The sequence below is a fragment of the Portunus trituberculatus genome, chromosome 41 (genome assembly GCF_017591435.1).
Source record: "Portunus trituberculatus isolate SZX2019 chromosome 41, ASM1759143v1, whole genome shotgun sequence".
Taxonomy (NCBI): domain Eukaryota; kingdom Metazoa; phylum Arthropoda; class Malacostraca; order Decapoda; family Portunidae; genus Portunus; species Portunus trituberculatus.
Genome location: NC_059295.1, coordinates 38166088 through 38185640, shown reverse-complemented (window position 1 = coordinate 38185640; position 19553 = coordinate 38166088). Strand labels below are relative to the sequence as shown.

Here is a 19553-nt window from a genome sequence, read left to right as displayed (position 1 = left end):
CACACACACACACACACACAGAGAGAGAGAGAGAGAGAGAGAGAGAGAGAGAGAGAGAGAGAATAAAATAACGAATAAGGAGAGAGAGAGAGAGAGAGATGGTAACGAATAAGGCAGCGTTTCTCAACCTTTTTACCCTTGCGTAACCCTTAAAATACATGACGTCTCAAGGAACCCCAACGTAAAAAACAAAATGATATACCATATATTTCTCATTTTATGTGACGTCAAATCAGCTGGGTGGAAGAGCTGCGAATGGGGAGCCGGGAATTGAGGCGAGCGCGAGGGACGGTTTCTCGGGACAGTGCCAAAATCACTAATTCTTTTACTTGTTTCAATTTGATTCACTGGCAAAAGAAAAAAAAAAAACTGCTGATGGTAATACTGTAAAACAATTTTATATTTTCTTTTTTAAAAGTTAGAAAAAATAAATAAAAGAACACAGATCATTATGTACATTATCCAAATACATACGTAAAAAATGCTTTGGTGGTGTAGTCGCTGGTGGTAGGTGTTGTTTGTTTACCTGCTGCTGCTGCTGGGATGAGCGGGGGAGGCCAGGAGAGCAGTCATTCAGCACCGGCCCCAGCAGTTCACCAAGAAGTCACTTAGCACTGCAGCACATGGAGCCGTCCTAGGACGGTAAGGGTTTGTTTAATTTTGCCTGAGGTTTTATATATTAACCAGTTTTTGTGGTAGCATTTCTTGTTCTTGACTTGTTTTGCTCATGAATGGGTTACTCTGAGTGAAGCAGAAGATGAAAGCGAAACGATAGCTATGGAGACGTAAGGGTGGGAGCCTATCAAAGAGCTGTCTCATCGGTATACCGTCTTATCATCATGAGAGGGAAGAAGGGACGGATGAGTTTAAGCAGCTGCCCAACATTAAGCTTCTCAAGTCACCGGTAGGCCAGCACTTCCACCGTGTTCAGAAAACCCACCAGATCGGTTTGGGTATTATTACTGTCTTACACCAAGATCAACATAGTGTTTCTCATCCTCCTCATCGTATAGAGCTTTACATTCTGAATAATTACATACATACCTGTTGCAAATTGTTTATAGCATTGACAACAATTTTTGAAAATTTAACATTAACACTTTTTTGGGGGGGAATGAGCGACAGCTGCACATGTGATGGACTGACAGGCACTGAGGAACGCTGTTAGTTGTGTTCGTTCCAGTGCTTCCATGAGTTGATGAAATCTTACCCTAGATTTTTGTCGATTTTACCCTAGATTGTCGAAGTAAAAAGTAGGCACCAATTGAGAAGTTAGCAACACCCTCCTTCTCCACCTCTTCTCAAATAACCACCAATACCACCACAGTGGAACAGTGTAACATCATCACCCTCATCACCAGCATTATCATCATCAACATCACTGGCATCATCAACAACGGCCTCATTATCATCCTCATCACCCAGCACACTGTCACCAACCGACATGCCAACACCCATCCGACATGCCACACACAAACGAAGCTCGCCTCATCAGCACACAACTCCAGACAACACACACATCTGCATGATCCTCGTCATAACAATATATATAAAACAGATTACCTTATAGAATGGAAATGAAGTTATTCCTTATGATTATGGGAAAAGGCCACCTTCACGTAGATTCCAGCTGGTATACAGTTTTAAAATAGCACTACAGCCACTACTGCGGCTGTTCTGTGTGGACTTGTCCTTTCAAGTGACTGACTCTGTGTGTGAACTGTGATCTAACTGTCCGAAGGTCCAAAACGTGTACGCGTGGTAGACGGGTGAGTGGAGACTGGGGAGAAAGGGGATCGGGTGGGGGGGGTGAAGGGATGATACAAGTCACGGGGATGATTGTGTACATGAATTGAACATGAAAGAAAACCAGCCTGCCACCAGACTGGCTCCATTCCAAGTACACCTATCCATAGGATGGCAGATTACCCTAAAATTACCCTAGTTTATGCATTACCCTAAACACTACCCTAAGGAGGGTTCAATTACCCTAGTTTAGGGTATTTTACCCTAAAATGGAAGCCCTGGTTTGTTCATGTATGCTTATTGTCACATTTTTTGTGCACTCATGAAATAAATCACAATGATTAGTTACTTTTGTTTGAGCATGCAGCCACTGGTCAATAAATATAGTGAGAAATATAGTGTATTGATTGATGGTATTTGTATAATTTCCATAGCATATGAATATTTTTTGAGTTATGATTTTTTTCAACTCCAACTTATGCCTACCTCTCATTCCTAATGACCTTGGGGGGAGCTGTAGGAAATTATGGTTTTTGGGTGGGGGAACATTAAATTGAGTAATGTGCTGTGCATTGTAAAAGAGTTCAGAAATCAACAAAATCACATAGTAAAACAGAAAATAGTTTGATGGTGGAGACAGTGGCAACTGTTGCTTTGTTTATGTTGAGCAGTGTTACCAACACTACATTTCTGGCTATATCCACTATACCATACCCCTCAAGGGTTACTAACCAAAGTCAATGTAATAACCTCCTAGTTGTGGGGGGGGGTGCTGTGTTCCCCCCAGATTGCCCCATGGTTACTAACCAAACCCATTCTAATTCTAGCCTGAATCTTATGCACTTTATATTTCTGCCCAGAATCATGCTGAATCTGTTCTCCAACTTGTCAAACACTCCTTCATTACTGAAAAATGTTAAAATCTTTAAAAATCCAACTCTTTGAGACTTTGGGATCTGGCCAAAAACATCTCCAGTAACTTTACTTCTTTATCTTTCCCTCCTTTATTTAATCTTGATGGTACCACTTCCATCACATCTATCTCTAAAGCTGAACTTTTCTCTCAGACGTTTGCTAATAACTCTACCTTGGATGATGTTTTCCATACCCTCACTAACTTTATCCCTCAGAAGGCTTATGGACCTGATAGAATCCCTCCTATTGTTCTCAAAAACTGTGGCTCCATGCTTGCACCTTCCCTGGCCAAACTCTTTCAGCTCTGTCTATTGACTTCTACCTTTCCTTCTTACTGGAAGTTTTTCTACATTCAGCCTGTTCCTAAAAATGGTGACCATTCTAATCCATCAAACTACCTCCTTGTAGCTTTAATCTCTTGCTTGTGTAAAAGCTTTTAATCTATTCTCATTAAGAATGGGCCGCCGTGGTACAGTGGAACCATGCATGCTTTGGGGTCCGAGGGGTCTCCAAGCACATGGGTTTGAATCCTGTCCACGGTCCGAATGTAGGTTGGGGTTCCCCACTCAGGGCAACGGTTTCCTAGTGGGTGGGCTTTGAGATAGAAGGTACCCCAAAAGTATCCCCTTTAGCCTATAAATTCCCGTGAAAAGCCCACATGGTATAAAAAATAAAAGAAAGAAGATTCTTAAGCTTCTGTCACTTAACAATCCTCTATCTGATCACCAATATGGCTTTTGTCAAAGCTACTCTACTGGTGATCTTCTGGCTTTCCTTATTGAGTTTTAGTTATCCTCTTCTAGAGATTTCAGTGAAACTTTTGCTGTTGTCTTAGATATATCAAAAGCTTTTGATAGAGTCTGGCACAAAGTTTCAATCACAAAACTACCCTCCTATGGTTTCTATCTTCTCTCTGTAACTGTATCTCAAGTTTCCTCTCCGACCATTCTGTTGCTGCTGTGGTAGACGGCCACTGTTCTTCTCCTAAATCTATTAACAGTGGTGTTCTTTAAGGTTCTTTCCTGCTATCCACTCTCTTCTTATTATTTATCAATGATCTTAGCCAAACTTCTTGCCCTATCCACTCCTACACTGATGATAGCATCCTATACCTTTCCATGTCTTTTCAGAGATGACTAACCCTTTAGGAAGTTAACAGTTCCTATAAGGATGCCACAGAATGCCTAACTTTAATCTTTCTAAAATTTCTGATTGGGGCGGAGAAAAACTTAGTAGTGTTCAATGCCTTAAAAATTCAATTCTTCCATCTATCAACTTGACACAACCTTCCAAACAACTATTCCCTCTTCTTCAGTGACACTTAACTGTCCCCCTCTTTTATACTGAATATCCTTTGTCTGTCCTTTACTCATAATCTGACTGAAAACTTCACATCTCATCTCTTACTAAAATAGCCTTTATGAAGTTAGGTGTTCTGAGGCATCTCTGCCAGTTTTTCTCACCCCCGCAAACTGTTAACTCTGTATGAGGGGCTTATCTGCCCATGTATGGAGTGAGTGTTCCACTCACATAGTTTTATTAGATAGGGTGGAATGAAAAGCTTTTTGTCTTATTAACTTCCTCTGAATGACCATCTTTGGCCTCTTTTTCACAGCTGAAATGTTGCATCTCTTGCTATCGTTTACTGTTATTTACATGCTAACTGCTATTCTGATCTTGTTTACTGTATACCTCAACCTTTTCGTAAAGCATCGCTGCACAAGGCTTTATTCTTTCTCTTGTAGCGAGTAGCTACTAGCCTAGGCAGCGAGGGCAGTGAAAACCGTGGTGGCAAGTCAGGAACTGATTTATTTGAGTACATCGGTTATATATATACTTTTCAGCCGGATCACAGGTAGCCAATCACGTGACCGATCAGAACTGGACATGCTGGCCAATCAGGAAACGGATTGGAGGAGAGGGAGTGCTGGACACGCTGGCCAATCCCGAACCAGATCACCGCAGGCCTGGCTGGGCCGTGATCTGCCAATGGCGAGCGTCCCTTGCTCGCCCTGCGCTCCCGTGATCCCGGCTGTCAGTTGTGGGTGCGAGGCGCAGCCACACTCTCACCTGTATTATGTCCAACTCAATGCAGTCATTCATATCTTTTTCTGGTAAACTCTGGAACTTCCTGTCTGCTTCTGTATTTTCAACTTTCTATGACTTTACTTCATTTAAGAGAGAGGTTTCAAGACATTTACCTCTTTTTTTTGGCTAACTTTTTTGGACCTGACAGGGGACTGGCAATTTTTTTTTTTTTTTTTTTTTTTTTCTTCCCTTGGCCAGCTTTCCCCTCTTACATACCAAACCAAACAGTATAACCTTGATTTAATGCCTGTCAGAAAATTGTTGGTTGGGTGAAAGCAAATATTGTCTAATCCCTTCCCCCCCACTACCTTGCTACAAGGTTATAATGTTGGGTATAATTAATAACCCTTGGGAGATGTCCAGGGGGGCATAGCTTCCCCCTGCTGGAAGGTTATTATGTTGGATGTGGATAGAAACCCTTGGGGCATTTCCAGGGGGATAGCCCCTCCTGCTAGAAGGTTTAGTATCCATTGGGGGGATGTGGTGTAACGGATACAGCCAGAAATGTGGCGTTGGCAATGCTGCTCAACATAAACACAGCAATAATTGTTGTCGCTGCATCCAACCATCGCCTCCACCATCAATGTATTTTCAGAGTTTTTTTTTATGTGATTTTCTTGATTTCTGACCTATTTTGCAATATATATTACTTAATTTAATGCTCTCTCATCCAAAAACCATGATTTCTCACAGGTCCCCCCTAGATCATTGGGAGTGAGAGGTAGGCCTAAATTAGAGTTGAAAAACAGCCATAACTAAAAAAATATCAATTTGTGATGGAAATTATATATATATATATATATATATATATATATATATATATATATATATATATATATATATACCATCGATCAATTTACTACATTTCTCACCAGAAAAGCATACGCCACATCACAGATTCCATGGTTGCGCAAAACTAAATTGAGCGAAAGCAGACGTCATTGCAGTTTCCAGAAGGACCAGACCTATCAGCTATCACCATAGACAATAAGAACTTCAGTGTAAACCCAGCTCAGCTAATCAAGGGATAAAAATTACAGTTTAATGCAATACATTTTCCATTCACCATCAAGCTTGGGGGTAGGCAGCAGTATAAAAAATACACCAGAGGACCTTGAACTGTGATCTGAAAATTAATTCCCACAAGAGCTAACTCTAGTGTTTTACCAGAAAGTGAAGCCTGTTTTTTGCCATCAACAATACAGGAAACATTGCAATACTGTATGTATGTTACTCCCACTCCCTATTACCTTAAGGTTCTAGTCTTAGATGTCCTGGTAATTATTTATAATACATCTGCATTCCTCCACCCCCAAACAGGAGGCTGGGTGGCATAGTTGGTTAAGGAGGCTTGTGTTCAGGCCTCTGGTCTAGGCAGCCCGGGTTCGAATCCTTGTGAAATTTAGTTGCCCAGTGGGAAATGTAATGTTCTCCCGTTAACCCAGTGGTTTCCAACCTTTTCGAATTCTCGCCCCCCTTCACTAAATGACAAGTTCCCTGCGCCCCCTCCACTCTGATTTAAAAACTGCTATTTACTGTCATAGTCAGCACAAGTCAGAGATGAAAAAATTATATAATACATAATTATGTATGTATGACTGAATGTATAGGCTTACCTTTACTAGTGTGATGGTTGCACTTGCTTCTCTGAGCAGAGTTTCTCAAATCTCGGAGAATGTGATGAAATTGAGACCCGTAATTCCTTTTCTATTACTAAGCGAGAACGGTATTTTGTTTTGAGAACAGCAACTGAACTAAATCCTGATTCACACAAGTATGATGTCACAAAACGTAATAAAATGTCAATGGCCTTACTTGACAAGGAAGGGTACTCATCTTTAACTTGCAACCAAAATTTTTCCAAAGGTCCTGCATCAAACACAAGTTTCAGTGAACCGTCACATGACAAATCAATAAGTTGCTCCTGGTCAGCTGTAGACAGTGTGCTTGTAGAGTTATCACCAAATGGGTTCCTTATCCATTCGTAATCCCTTGTGTCTACATCTTTGAAGTAAAATGAGCACTTCCCCAGGAGAGTGTTCAAGTGGTCAGCAAACCATTCATTTCCACCTAGTACGCTAGTATGTTTGAGAAACTCTTGCAAGTTTGGAAACATATCAAAACTGTTATTTTCTACATTCCTTTTCCATAACTCAATTTTCTTCATAAATGCATATATTTTGTCACTGTGTGAAAATATTCACGTGGGGCCCCTGCATAGACTGATTCAGTTGGTTAAGTTTCTCAAAGATATCAACCATGTAAGCAAGTTTTTTAATGAAATAATCATCTATGAACAAGTCTCCATCTTTGTTTTTATTTTCACAAAGGAATGTAGCATTCATTTCTAAGTTCATCTCTGGAGTACTTTTCCACGGGATAGCCAGCGTGATTCACAGTAATACAGTAGAGCAGTGTGTTCAGTACCAAAATCTTTACATAACTGTGCAAACAGTCTTCCTTTCAATGGACTGTTCTTTATGTATTTACAACCCTGACAACATCTTTGAGCAAATTACCTAATTCTTCATTCATACTGCCTGATGCAAGTGCCTATCTATGAAGCATGTAATGCATCCATGAAGCGTGTGGAGCCTTTTCTCTCACCAAAGCTTGCAGTCCAGCATGTCGTCCTGCCATTGACTGGGCTCCGTCAGTGCACAGTCCAACACAATTTTCCCAGCTTATTCCATGTTCATTGAAAAAATTGTCAATCATGTTGAACACTTCTACAGCTGTGGCTCTACCAACAATAGGTTTACAAAACAACAGATCTTCCTTAATTTCATTGGCAGATATATAGCGCACATAAGTTATTAAATGAGCATCTTTCACTACATCAGTAGCCTCATCTACTTGCATCCCAAAATGCGAATATTTAAGTACATCTGTCAACTGCTCACATAAATCATCACTAATGTCTGAAATTCTTCTGCCAACTGTATTGTCTGCAAGAGGAAAGCTGCGTAACTTGTTGGCACTTTGTTCACCAAGCATTATTTCCACCATGTCAATAGCAATGGGTAATACCAAGGTTTCTGTTATGTTGTGAGCTTTTTTGCATCTTGCAATTCTGTAGGAAACTTTATAAGAAGCAAGCAAAGCACTTGCAGCTGTGGTAGATGTCTTCATGAAAGCCCGCCTCTGTTTATTAAATTCATGAAATCTCCTTTAAAAAAACTCCGGAGATTTACCAACATGTTCAGGGTGCTATGTTTCAAGGAGGCGCTTCAATTTGCTTGGTTTCATGCTGTCCATGGCCAAAATATTTAAACACAACACACATTGAGGTCTCTCCATTCCACTAACAACCGTAGATGTAAATCCAAGTGAGAGATAGCTGTCGTCATACTTTCTGGTTTTTATATGCTTGCTACTTTCATCACATTTACTGGAGTGAGGTTCACTTTCAGTTTCTTTCGTTTTGCCTTTAATCAAATACTTTTCCATATTTCAAAATTTTAGTAAAATAAACAAACGCACACGGTCAAAACTATTCCTTAGCTTTGTAATTTTGCAATTAACAGTTATTTACGAGGCACTTGTTACGTCCAGAACGGTCACAGAGCTACCGTCTTACTACCGCACCCTCATACTACTGTAATATTGTACTGTACTATAATATTGATATGTAATCATCTACTAAGTAATTTTTCTACTTTATGAAGTGCTTGCGTCCCCCTGGCAGCCCTTTGTGCCCCCTTAGGGGGGCTCGCCCCACAGGTTGGAAACCACTGTGTTAACCCTTGTGGTGCCTTATGACATAAGCTGTTGCGGTGCCTGAAGGAATAATTTCCACGTTTCCAACCCCCAAACAAGCTTGGGGACATGTGGGGAATCGAGTTTTGGGTGAGGGATCAGAAATCAGCAAAGTATGGATGTTGAAAAGTCTATGAGAATTTCACTGAATATTAAGATTTTTTTTCTAACATGACATATCCTGACCTGCCAAACACCACCATCCCCTTCCCCCTCAGCTAGGACATTAACCTAACTTAACCTAACAAGATGTCTAAAAAATTACACTGTGTTGCCTTACTAATGAGGTGAAGAGATTCTCAGGGTGATGGAGATACATACGGTTTTGTGGCTTTGTTAATAAACTTGTGGAACCTCTTCTTTGTGTCTATATATTGTACCTTGAATGTTGCTGTTACTAAATATCTCACATAGTGACTTCCCTACCAAACACTGGCAATGTTCACTTCACCTCCATCCACTGTGTAGCCATACTAACAAATGGCAGTGCCTCTTTAAGAATACCTGACTTATCTTTGAAACTAAAGAAAACTGTGACTGAACTACCATGAAAACTGTCATTGGTGGTCCCACAAGTGGAAGCTCATCATTGATGGGACAATTTTATAGATACCATGACATCCTAATGTCCTGCTGTAGCAGTCTAGGATCACTACATAAAGGTGATGGCAGTAGTGAATGGTAATGTAAGGCACAGAGGCTAGTGGTGTGTCACAGGGCCACCTCATTGATAGAAGAACAGATTCAAATCTAACTTGCTGGTGTTATTAACATATATTTGAAAAAATACACTTCACCATGAACAATTCCACTGTGCCCATGGTACACACACACACACACACACACACACACACACACACACACACACACGCCTGGTAGTTCAGGGGTTAGAGCGCTGGCTTCACAAGCCAGACGACTGGGGTTTGATTCCCCGGCCGTATGGAAATATTTGGGTGTGTCTCCTTTCACGTGTAGCCCCTGTTCACCTAGCAGTGAGTAGGTATGGGATGTAAATCGAGGAGTTGTGACCTTGTTGTCCCGGTGTGTGGTGTGTGCCTGGTCTCAGGCCTATCTGAAAATCGGAAATAATGAGCTCTGAGCTCGTTCCGTAGGGTAACGTCTGGCTGTCTCGTCAGAGACTGCAGCAGATCAAACAGTGAAACACACACACACACACACACACACACACACACACACACACACACACACACACACACACACACACACACACTGAGGCAAAATTGCATGAAAAAACAAAGATAAATTTGGATAATAAATATAATATATGGAGAAAGGATAGAGAGAGTAAAGGTGGTGGAGGAGTTATGATTATGACGAAGAAATGAATAAATGTGGATAAGGTTTGGTATGGGAAGAACAACGCAGAAGTGATAACCATAAGGATAAAAAGTGATGGAAAAGAATTAATAATCATGGTGACCTATGTACCTCCTAAAACAAATTCTTGGACATTAAGGGAATACGACAATATGATCAAGGATACTTTACAGAGTTTGGAAAGTGTATTATCTGGAAAAAGAAAGGTGATACTAGTAGGAGATTTTAATTGTAAGGAGGTGGATTGGGAAAATCTAGTAAGTGGTGTTGGAGAGGAAGCATGGGGAGAGAGATTTCTTAATCTAATGATGGAAAATATGATGGAACAGAGGGTGAAGGAAAATACTAGATATAGAGGAGATGATGAACCAACTAGACTGGATTTGGTGTTAACAAGAGAAGTGTACCTATGTGGAGATATACAATACAAATGTCCTTTGGGAAAGAGTGATCATGTGGTTATGGAAATGCAGATAGCAACAACACAGCGAAGGAAAGACGAGACATACAGGAGTGGTAGATTGAATTATAGAAAGATGGACACAGAAAGTTTGAAAAATTATTTCAGAAAATTAGATTGGGAGGAGATGTTACAAATCAGAGAAGTGCAAAAAAATATGAGATTTTTATGAAATATTATAAAGAAGGAGTTATGAAATTTGTACCAAAGTATAAACCGAGAGAGGAAGGAAGAAAGGATTGGTTTAATGCAACTTGTGTTAAGGCTAAGGAAAAGAGAGATGTGGCTTGGAAAAGATGGAAAAGAGCAGGAATATACTAAATAAGGAGAATTATAGAGTGGCGAGAAATGAGTATGTGAGGGTAAGGAGGAGGAAGAAAGAAAATTTGAAAAAGATATTGTAGACAAGAGTAAGGAACATCCAAAATTGTTTTACAGGTTCATAAATGGTAAACTTAAAAGAGAGAGTCCATTGAAAGATTAAAAGGAGAGCAAGGGATAGTAGATGACCCTAAGAATATAGCGAATTGCTAAATAATAGGTTTCAGCAAGTATTTACTGAAGAAACAATGTTTGTAAAGCCTCAGAATGTACAAGGAAATGTGCACATGGATGACATTAAGATACCTAAAAGGAGTTATATAAAATGTTGGAGGAACTTAAAGATGATAAAGCGATGGGACCAGATGAAGTTTCAGGAAAATTATTGAAGGAGTGTAGAGAAGAATTGATTGATCCATTATATGATATTATAAGGTGTTCATTAGAAACAGGGAAGTACCAGTAGAGTGGAAAAGAGCTGAAGTGGTGCCCATTTATAAGGGAGGCAGTAAGGAAGAGCCTCTTAACTATAGACCTGTGTCTCTAACAAGTGTGGTCGGTAAGATTTGTGAGAGGGTGATAAAGAAATATTGGATACGGTTCCTGGAGGATCATAAGTTATTATCGGATCATCAATTTGGCTTTAGGAAAGGGAGGTCATGTGTAACAAATCTACTGAGCTTTTATTCAAGAGTGGTTGACAAAATACAAGAGAGAGAGGGATGGATGGACTGTGTATATTTGGATTTAAAGAAAGCTTTTGACAAGGTACCTCACATGAGACTGCTATGGAAATTAGAGATTTATGGAGGACTGAAAGGAAAAGTGTTAAAGTGGATGGAAAACTACTTGAGATGGAGGGAGATGAGAACGGTAATAAGGGATGCAAAGTCGGACTGGTTGGTGGTGGAGAGTGGAGTCCCACAAGGCTCAGTGCTGGCACCAATACTTTTCCTTGTATATATTAATGACATGCCAGAGGGAGTAAACAGTTATATTAATTTGTTTGCGGATGATGCGAAGTTGTGTAGGTGTGTGAAGAGTGAAGAAGATTGTGAAATTTTACAGGCAGATCTGGATAAGATTTGGGAGTGGAGCAAGAGGTGGCAAATGGAATTTAATCTGAGCAAAAGTCATGTGATGGAGATGGGGAAGAGTGGAAGACGGCCAAGAGGGTCATATAAGATGGGTGAAGAAGTAGTGTTGAAAAAGGTGGAAAAGGAAAAGGATTTGGGAGTGATAATACAAGACCATGGGCAGTTTGAGGCTCATATTGATAAGATGTTTGGAGAAACGTATAATTTGATAAAAAATATTGGATTAACCTTCCATTATATGGATAAAGATATGATGAAGAAATTAATTAGTACGTCAATTAGACCAAAATTGGAATATGCTGGAGTGGTTTGGTCCCCTTATAAAAAGAAGCATATAAGGAAGTTGGAGAGATTGCAGAGAATGGTAACAAAAATGGTTCCGGAATTGGCAGAAATGACCTATGAGGAGAGATTAAAAGAAATGAATTTGCTTACCGTGGAACAAAGAAGAGAAAGAGGAGATTTAATACAGGTTTATAAACTGTTGAACGGACTGGATGAAGTGGATAATGAGCAAATGATGTTGAGAGAGGAAAACTTAAATAGAACTACGAGATCGCATAGTAAAAAGATAGCCAAGGGAATATGCTTGAAGGATGTGAAGAAATATAGTTTCCCACAAAGATGTGTGGAGGTGTGGAATGGTTTGAGTGAGGAGGTGGTGTCAGTGAGGAGTGTGCATAGTTTTAAAGGAAAGTTGGATGTGTGTAGATATGGAGACGGGCCACACGAGTATGATACCCAGGCCCTGTAAAATTACAACTAGGTGAATACACCGTCGCCGAGAGAGGACGGCTCATCTCCGGATGTGGACGGGAAGAGGAGAAACTACCTATGGTGTTACAGGGCCCGGGTATCTTTGTGTTAATGTCCTATTAATGTCCTACTGTCGCATAGTGTAGAAAGTGGGCCATTTTCAAGCGAGATATGGAGAGTGGTCCCTGAGCGGAGAGTGTGGGCGGTGATTGTTTTGGCCGTAAACAGCTGACGATAACAATCATGGTGTCCACGGCTAGACAAGCCCGGGACTTTGAAGTGTTCGTGACTACTCCAAGAGGACTGGAGAAATTAGATATGGATGCAAGTATTCAGGCATTAGAAAGTAAGTTCCTAAACATTTTATCCATAGAAGAAAAACTGGATAGAGTCATAGCGGAGAACGATTCCTTAAAAAAAGAGATCTATTTGTTAACGATAGAGAACAAAGAGCTATTGAGGGAAAAAGTAAAAATGGAGAAAGAAAACCAACAACTAAGAAAACAATGTGAAGAGATGAAGGCTAAACTCCTAGAAATGGAGAAGAAAATATCCGAAGGAGACTTGAGGAAGGAGGAATGCCTTAACCTAATTGAAATTAGATATGGATGCAAGTATTCAGGCATTAGAAAGTAAGTTCCAAAACATTTTATCCATAGAAGGAAAACTGGATAGAGTCATAGCGGAGAACGATTCCTTAAAAAAAGAGATCTATTTGTTAACGATAGAGAACAAAGAGCTATTGATGGAAAAAGTAAAAATGGAGAAAGAAAACCAACAACTAAGAAAACAATGTGAAGAGATGAAGGCTAAACTCCTAGAAATGGAGAAGAAAATATCCGAAGGAGACTTGAGGAAGGAGGAATGCCTTAACCTAATTGATGCCAGGATGAAAGAAGTAAACCATGAACATCAGGAGGTACAAAGGTCCTTTAGGGAGATAGTGAAAAAGCAGGAAGAGGAAAATAAAGTGATTACGCAGAGTGAAATGGTAAAGGCACTAAAGGAAAATGAGTATGTGGTGAGAGATATTGCTGAAAAGAAAAAATGCATGATCATAACAGGATTGAGGGAGGAAACTAACAGGAACTGGCAGGATAGGAGGGATAAGGAAAATGACAGGATTAAGTCTTTACTGAATAAGATCTCAGTAAAGGAAGAGGACCTATATGCTGAGGTAGAAGAAAGTGTGAGATAAGGAGCTTTTGAGGAAGGCAAGAATAGACCATTAAAATTGAAATTAAAGTCTCAGGTGGCAGCTGAGGCCTTGCTGAGAAGGACTTGGAAACTTATGGACTCTGAGGAAACCAAAACAATTTACATAAGAAGAAATATGTCACAGGATGAACAAATGAAAATGAAAGAGCTTGTAACTAAAGTGAGAGAGAGGAATGACGAAAAAACAGAAGAGGAAAAGACCAAGTTTTTTTGGAGGATGAGAAATGGGAGGCTAAAGAAGTGGTGGATAAAACAGACGGAATAGACATTACATGGAAGAAAGAGATTAGGAATGGAATACAAGGGACTTACATGAATATAGATGGATTTCTGTCTAAGAGGTTAGAATGTATGGATTACCTAAGAAATAATGAACCGGACATAATGTGTGTGGTGGAAACAAAACTAAGGCCCGAAATAAAGCTAGATTGGTTTGTTGTAAAACACTACAAAGTATGGAGAAATGATAGAAAAAATAAAGGAGGTGGTGGTATAATGGTTCTTACTAAGGAAGATCTGATAGTGAAGGACGTGAACTATAGTAAGAGAAATGAGGAAGTGATAAGTATGCTTATAACAGATGGTAACATTAATATTATAACAGTATACATACCACCCAGAACCAGTGCTTGGGAATATGAACAGTATCAAATGGTGATGAGAAATACTTTAGACAGAATGAAGCAAGAACTCATCAGAAAGGATAGAGTGATGATAGTCGGGGACTTTAATTGTAAAGAAATAGTGTGGGAGGACTACGAAGTGGTGAACGGTGGTGAGTGGGCAGAGGAATTGTTAAAGGTAGCAACAAATAACTTGATGACACAGTGGGTGAGATCACCAACAAGGTGCAGGGGACAAGATGTTGCAGCAAGGTTGGATTTGGTATTTACCAGGGGCATCTCTCTAAAAGAGGAAATTGAACATGAATGTCCCTTGGGGAAAAGCGATCATGATGTCCTAAGCTTTGAGCTGGATATGGAATTAAGCACGAATAAGATTGTGGAACGCAGGAAGGAAAAATTAAATTACATTAGGGCAAATTATAACCATATAAGGGAGTTCTTTAATGAAATTGACTGGTCCGTGGTATACCAGGAAAGGGATATGCAATTGAAATACGATAAATTTATGGATTTATATAACTCTGCTGTGAAAAGTTTGTGCCATATCATAGAAAGAGGACTTTAAATAATAAACAGTGGTTTAATAGAAATTGTGAAGAAGCAAAAAAGAACAAAGAAAAGGCATGGAAGAAACTTAAGAAAAACAGTGATGTATTATCAAGAGAAGTTTACAAAACAGCAAGGAATAGATATGTTGAAGTAAGGAGAACAGCACAGAAGGAATATGAACAGAGGGTGGTGGAAAACTGTGATAGTGACCCAAAATGTTTTACAAATTCATAAATGGAAAACTAAATATAAGGGAGGCAATAGAAAAGGTAAAAATGGGAAGAAGTATATGAGGATGCTAGAGATATAGCTGAAATTTTGAACGACAACTTTTGCAAAGTGTTTACAAAGGAGGAGCATTTTATGGGAGGAAGGCCTACGGAAATAAAGCAAATGCAGGACATCATGGTTACTAAGGAAGATGTAAGGAAAATTATAAGCAATTTGGATATTAATAAATCAATGGGGCCTGATGGCATATCTGGGAGGTTGCTAAAAGAATGTAAGGATCAATTGTTGAACCCGTATTTGATATTGTGGAAACCTCCATACAAACAGGATTAGTCCTGAAAGAGTGGAAAAGAGCTGACATTGTGCCTATATATAAGAATGGTAGTAGAATGGAACCGCTAAATTATAGACCAGTATCGTTGACTAGTATATTGTGCAAGGTATGTGAAGAAGTAATTAAAGCTAAGTGGAGTGAGTATCTAGAAAGTGAAAACATTCTGAGTGAAAGACAGTTTGGTTTCAGAAAAGGAAGATCGTGTATCCAATTTATTATGTTTTTATTCAAGAGTGACTGACATACTACAACATAGAGAGGGATGGGTGGATGCTATCTACCTGGACTTGAGAAAGGCCTTTGATAAAGTACCACACAATAGACTGATGTGGAAACTAAAGAAGATTGGAGGAGTAAATGATAAACTAGCAAAATGGATGGAAAATTACTTAATGGGAAGAGAAATGAGAACAGTGGTGAGAGGAAGGAAGTCCGAGTGGAAGAAGGTAACCAGTGGAGTTCCACAAGGGTCAGTGCTTGGTCCCATCATGTTTTTGATTTATGTTAATGATATGCCAGTAGGAATTGACAGTTACATGAACATGTTTGCGACGATACTAAAATTATGAGGAGAGTAAAGAATGTGGAAGATTGTAACAAGTTACAGGAAGATCTTGATAAAATATATGAGTGGAGTAAAGAGTGGCAGATGGAATTTAATATAGACAAGACCCATGTTATGAAAATGGGAAGAAGTAGATACAGACCAAACAGGGATTACAGGCTGGGTGATGAGAAAATTAAAGAGACCAATGAGGAGAAAGACTTAGGAGTAACCATGCAAAACACTTTGTCACCGGAGAAACACATTAACAAGATATTTGGGAAAACATATAACATGCTTCAAAATATTGGCCTTGCATTCCACTACCTAGATGAAGGAATGATGAAGAAGATATTATGTACCTTAATAAGACCCCAGTTAGAATATGCAGCTTGTGTCTGGTCACCGCATATGAAGAAAAATGTGAAGGTGGAAAGGGTACAGAGGCTGGCAACAAGGATGGTACCAGGACTCAGGGAGTTAGACTATGAGGAAAGACTGAGGAAACTGGGGCTGACCACATTAGAAGAGAGAAGAACAAGAGGAGACATGATAACTATGTATAAATTGGTGAACAAGATTGACATATTGGACAGAGAGTTGATAAAGGTGACCACAAGTAATCATCTCCAGGGACATGGAAAAAAATTAATAAAAGACATCTGTCTAAATGACGTGAGAAAATACAGTTTCCCGCATCGTAGTATTGATAAGTGGAATAAACTGAGCAGTGATGTCGTTGACGCGGTGTGTGTCAATCAGATGAAAGAGAGATATGACAGGAGTGGACAAGGAGACAGGACACAGAGAGCTTAGCTCGGGCCCTGTAATACACAAATAGGTAAATACAAATAGGTAAATACACACACACACACACACACACACACACACACACACACACACACACACACACACACACACACACACAGAGCACTCCCTACACTGCTTGCACAGTGCCATACAGTCTGTGGTATCCCCTTAACCTGTCATTGTCTTCTCTAAGTTGGGTCAAATCAACCTCTGCCAAGCAGAAACCCTAGCTAACCTTAACAGAAGACCATAGTTACTGGGTAGTTTGCCCCAGGAACCCTCTGGAATTAACACAACATATGTTACTCATGTTAACACACTTTACCGCGGTGTTATTGTTCTGTATTTATGCAGATTCGTCATAATAATAATAATAATAATAATAATAATAATAATAATAATAATATACGGTTTATTTGAATTCCAGTACAGTGGAGACTCGAACTTAATTTATTCCAAATGGTTGTTCGAGTATTAAAAAGTTTGACTATTGATACCTATATATCAGGTAATACGTTCTAATCGTAGCAAAACCTCAAGTTTGTAAAAATTTCAATGTATTTTTTTTTTTACAATTTTGATTTGCTCATACCATAAGTGAAGGCTGGTGATGGATAAGAGGAGAGAAGAGGAGAGGAGAAGGGTGGGGAGGAGGAGGGAGGTTGCCAGAGGATAAGCCATCATCCATGAAAAAATCTTTGTAACTTTTCTCCTTGTGTGATTCCTGTGAATCCACTAATGGAGTGCTGTGGCTCACTAACACTTGCACTCTCACCAGATTCCTTATTTTCATCACTAATAAGCCTCTTAGGTGCCTTAGTAAGTTTCTAAATGAAAAACTACCGACAATGCAGAAGAACGTTGTTTTTCCCAAGACTGCAGCAGGACAAGGGATGTGCACTGGCATCCAGTATACCAGTACAGGCAACCCCTGCTTAACGAACGGGTTATGTTCCTAAAAATGTTCATTAAGCGAATTTTCGTTAAGTAAACCAATTATAACAAGTTTAACCCCTGACTTGAACTTCCATTTAGAGTAAACAAAGCAAGAATGCATCATAATACAGTAAGTCCTCATTATATGGTAGTTCTTTATCCAGTAAATTCACAGTTCTGGTATTTGGAAATTACTACCCTCAATTTGATATACAGTATGAAAAATTCACAGATACGGTATCCGCTCATGTCGTTTGAGGGGGCCCAGAGCGGGGGAGCAGGGGTGATGACGTCGTCCATGTCACAGCTCCCCGCCACTCACAATACTGACTTGACCACCCTTGGAGCCTGTTATCTCTTCCCCTCCCGCTTTTTTTTTTTTTTTTTTTAACTACATTACATATTATTACCTACATGCATTACTAATTAGATGAATAAATGGAATATTAAAGGGCTCATTGTAAGCACAAATATACAGTAAAGTCCCGGGTTATGTCGGTCTCGAGTTACGTCAAACTCGTAGTTATGTCAGCCCACTATAAGGCAATTTGAGATTAAAAAAATTGAAAATTTATAAATCGTAAAGAGCGGGATTTATTGTTATTGTTGGTGGTTACCTGTCACACCGCCCGCCTCACGCTTGAATACAAAAACACCCTGCCTCAGTTCCACCACACCGTCGCCCCTGGCAAGAGTGTTATCCTACTTCTGCGTTTACTGACTCAAGTTCTTAGTATCTTGCTCAAAGGCACCAAAGAGAAAACTCCTTAGTGACAGCAGTGATGCTAAGAAAAGGAAAATCATTACGCTACAAGAAAAAGAGGATGTAATTAAAGACATGAGAAGGGAGGCAGCAGTTGTGTGTGAGGGAGTGAAGAAGAAAATGGGAAGCCCGTTACCATGACAACGGGGAGGTTGACGACCTTGAGGGTTCGCACACCCATCACAACAATAACAACTCCGGAGCCTTCGCCTGGGCACTACGACACTCGCAGCTCACTTGCACCGTCTGCGCCTGTCTGCTGATCCGTATTGCCCTTTCGTATTGCATTTCCTGCCCCGCTGCCCACGCTTCCTTTCCCACCGCACTGCACTACGCTCCCACCTGTCTGCCCTGGGCGTCACAACATTCAACCTGCCCACCCTCCTGGCGGCCTCAGGGCCACCCCTCTCGGCAACCTGCAGTCCTTTGCGTTCGTGGCCCTAATCAACAACAAAAACAAACTTGTGTTTCATATTCCTATATAGTTGTAAATAATATAACAATATAACCTTTAACTTACCTGAATGAACATAAACAATGATTGGTTGAAAACTCGATAATATGCTTTGAAATGTACGGAAACTCGAGTTACGTACAAAATCGACTTATGTCATGTTTCAGGAACGTAACTCTGACGTAAACCGAGACCTTACTGTATTCATAATAATCATGGCAAACATTTAAAGTTACTACCAGCGGTGAAACATGCAGCAACTGATAAAGGACACAGATGGGCGTGGCAAGCCCACTGTCAGAGAATGGTGGAAGTCGTATAACATCAAGCATGCCTTAGATAACATCAAGTCATCTTGGGACGAAGTGAAGACGTCTACCATGAACTTGATGTGGAAGAAAGTATGGCCAGAATGCGCGTATGACTTCCCAGGCTTCGCTGAAGACATCAGTGCGATCAGAAATGACATAGTAAATCTGTGGCATAGGGCTGGCTTTGATGAAGTTGTTGATGATGATTTTCAAGATCTTTTGGAAACCCATGCTGAACCTCTCTCTCTCAAATGATGAGCTTAAAAAAGCTAGACAAGGCATCACAGGAGGCAGAAA

At 39.9% G+C, this 19553-nt stretch overlaps 1 protein-coding gene across 3 annotated transcripts in view; it reads left to right on the top strand.

The window, feature by feature from the left end:
- Window positions 1-468: 468 nt before the first annotated feature.
- The window catches only part of LOC123517107 (retinol dehydrogenase 11-like), a 106995-nt gene continuing 87910 nt past the window's right edge, over window positions 469-19553 (top strand). The window contains exons 1-2 of one of the 3 annotated variants that reach the window (XM_045277005.1): window positions 469-642; window positions 4506-4775. In XM_045277005.1, the coding sequence (XP_045132940.1) occupies window positions 4739-4775 (37 nt within the window). In that variant the 5' untranslated portion in view covers window positions 469-642; window positions 4506-4738. The remainder of the gene's footprint in view (window positions 643-4505; window positions 4776-19553) is intronic. The other 2 variants (XM_045277004.1, XM_045277006.1) reach the window with 2 other exon arrangements.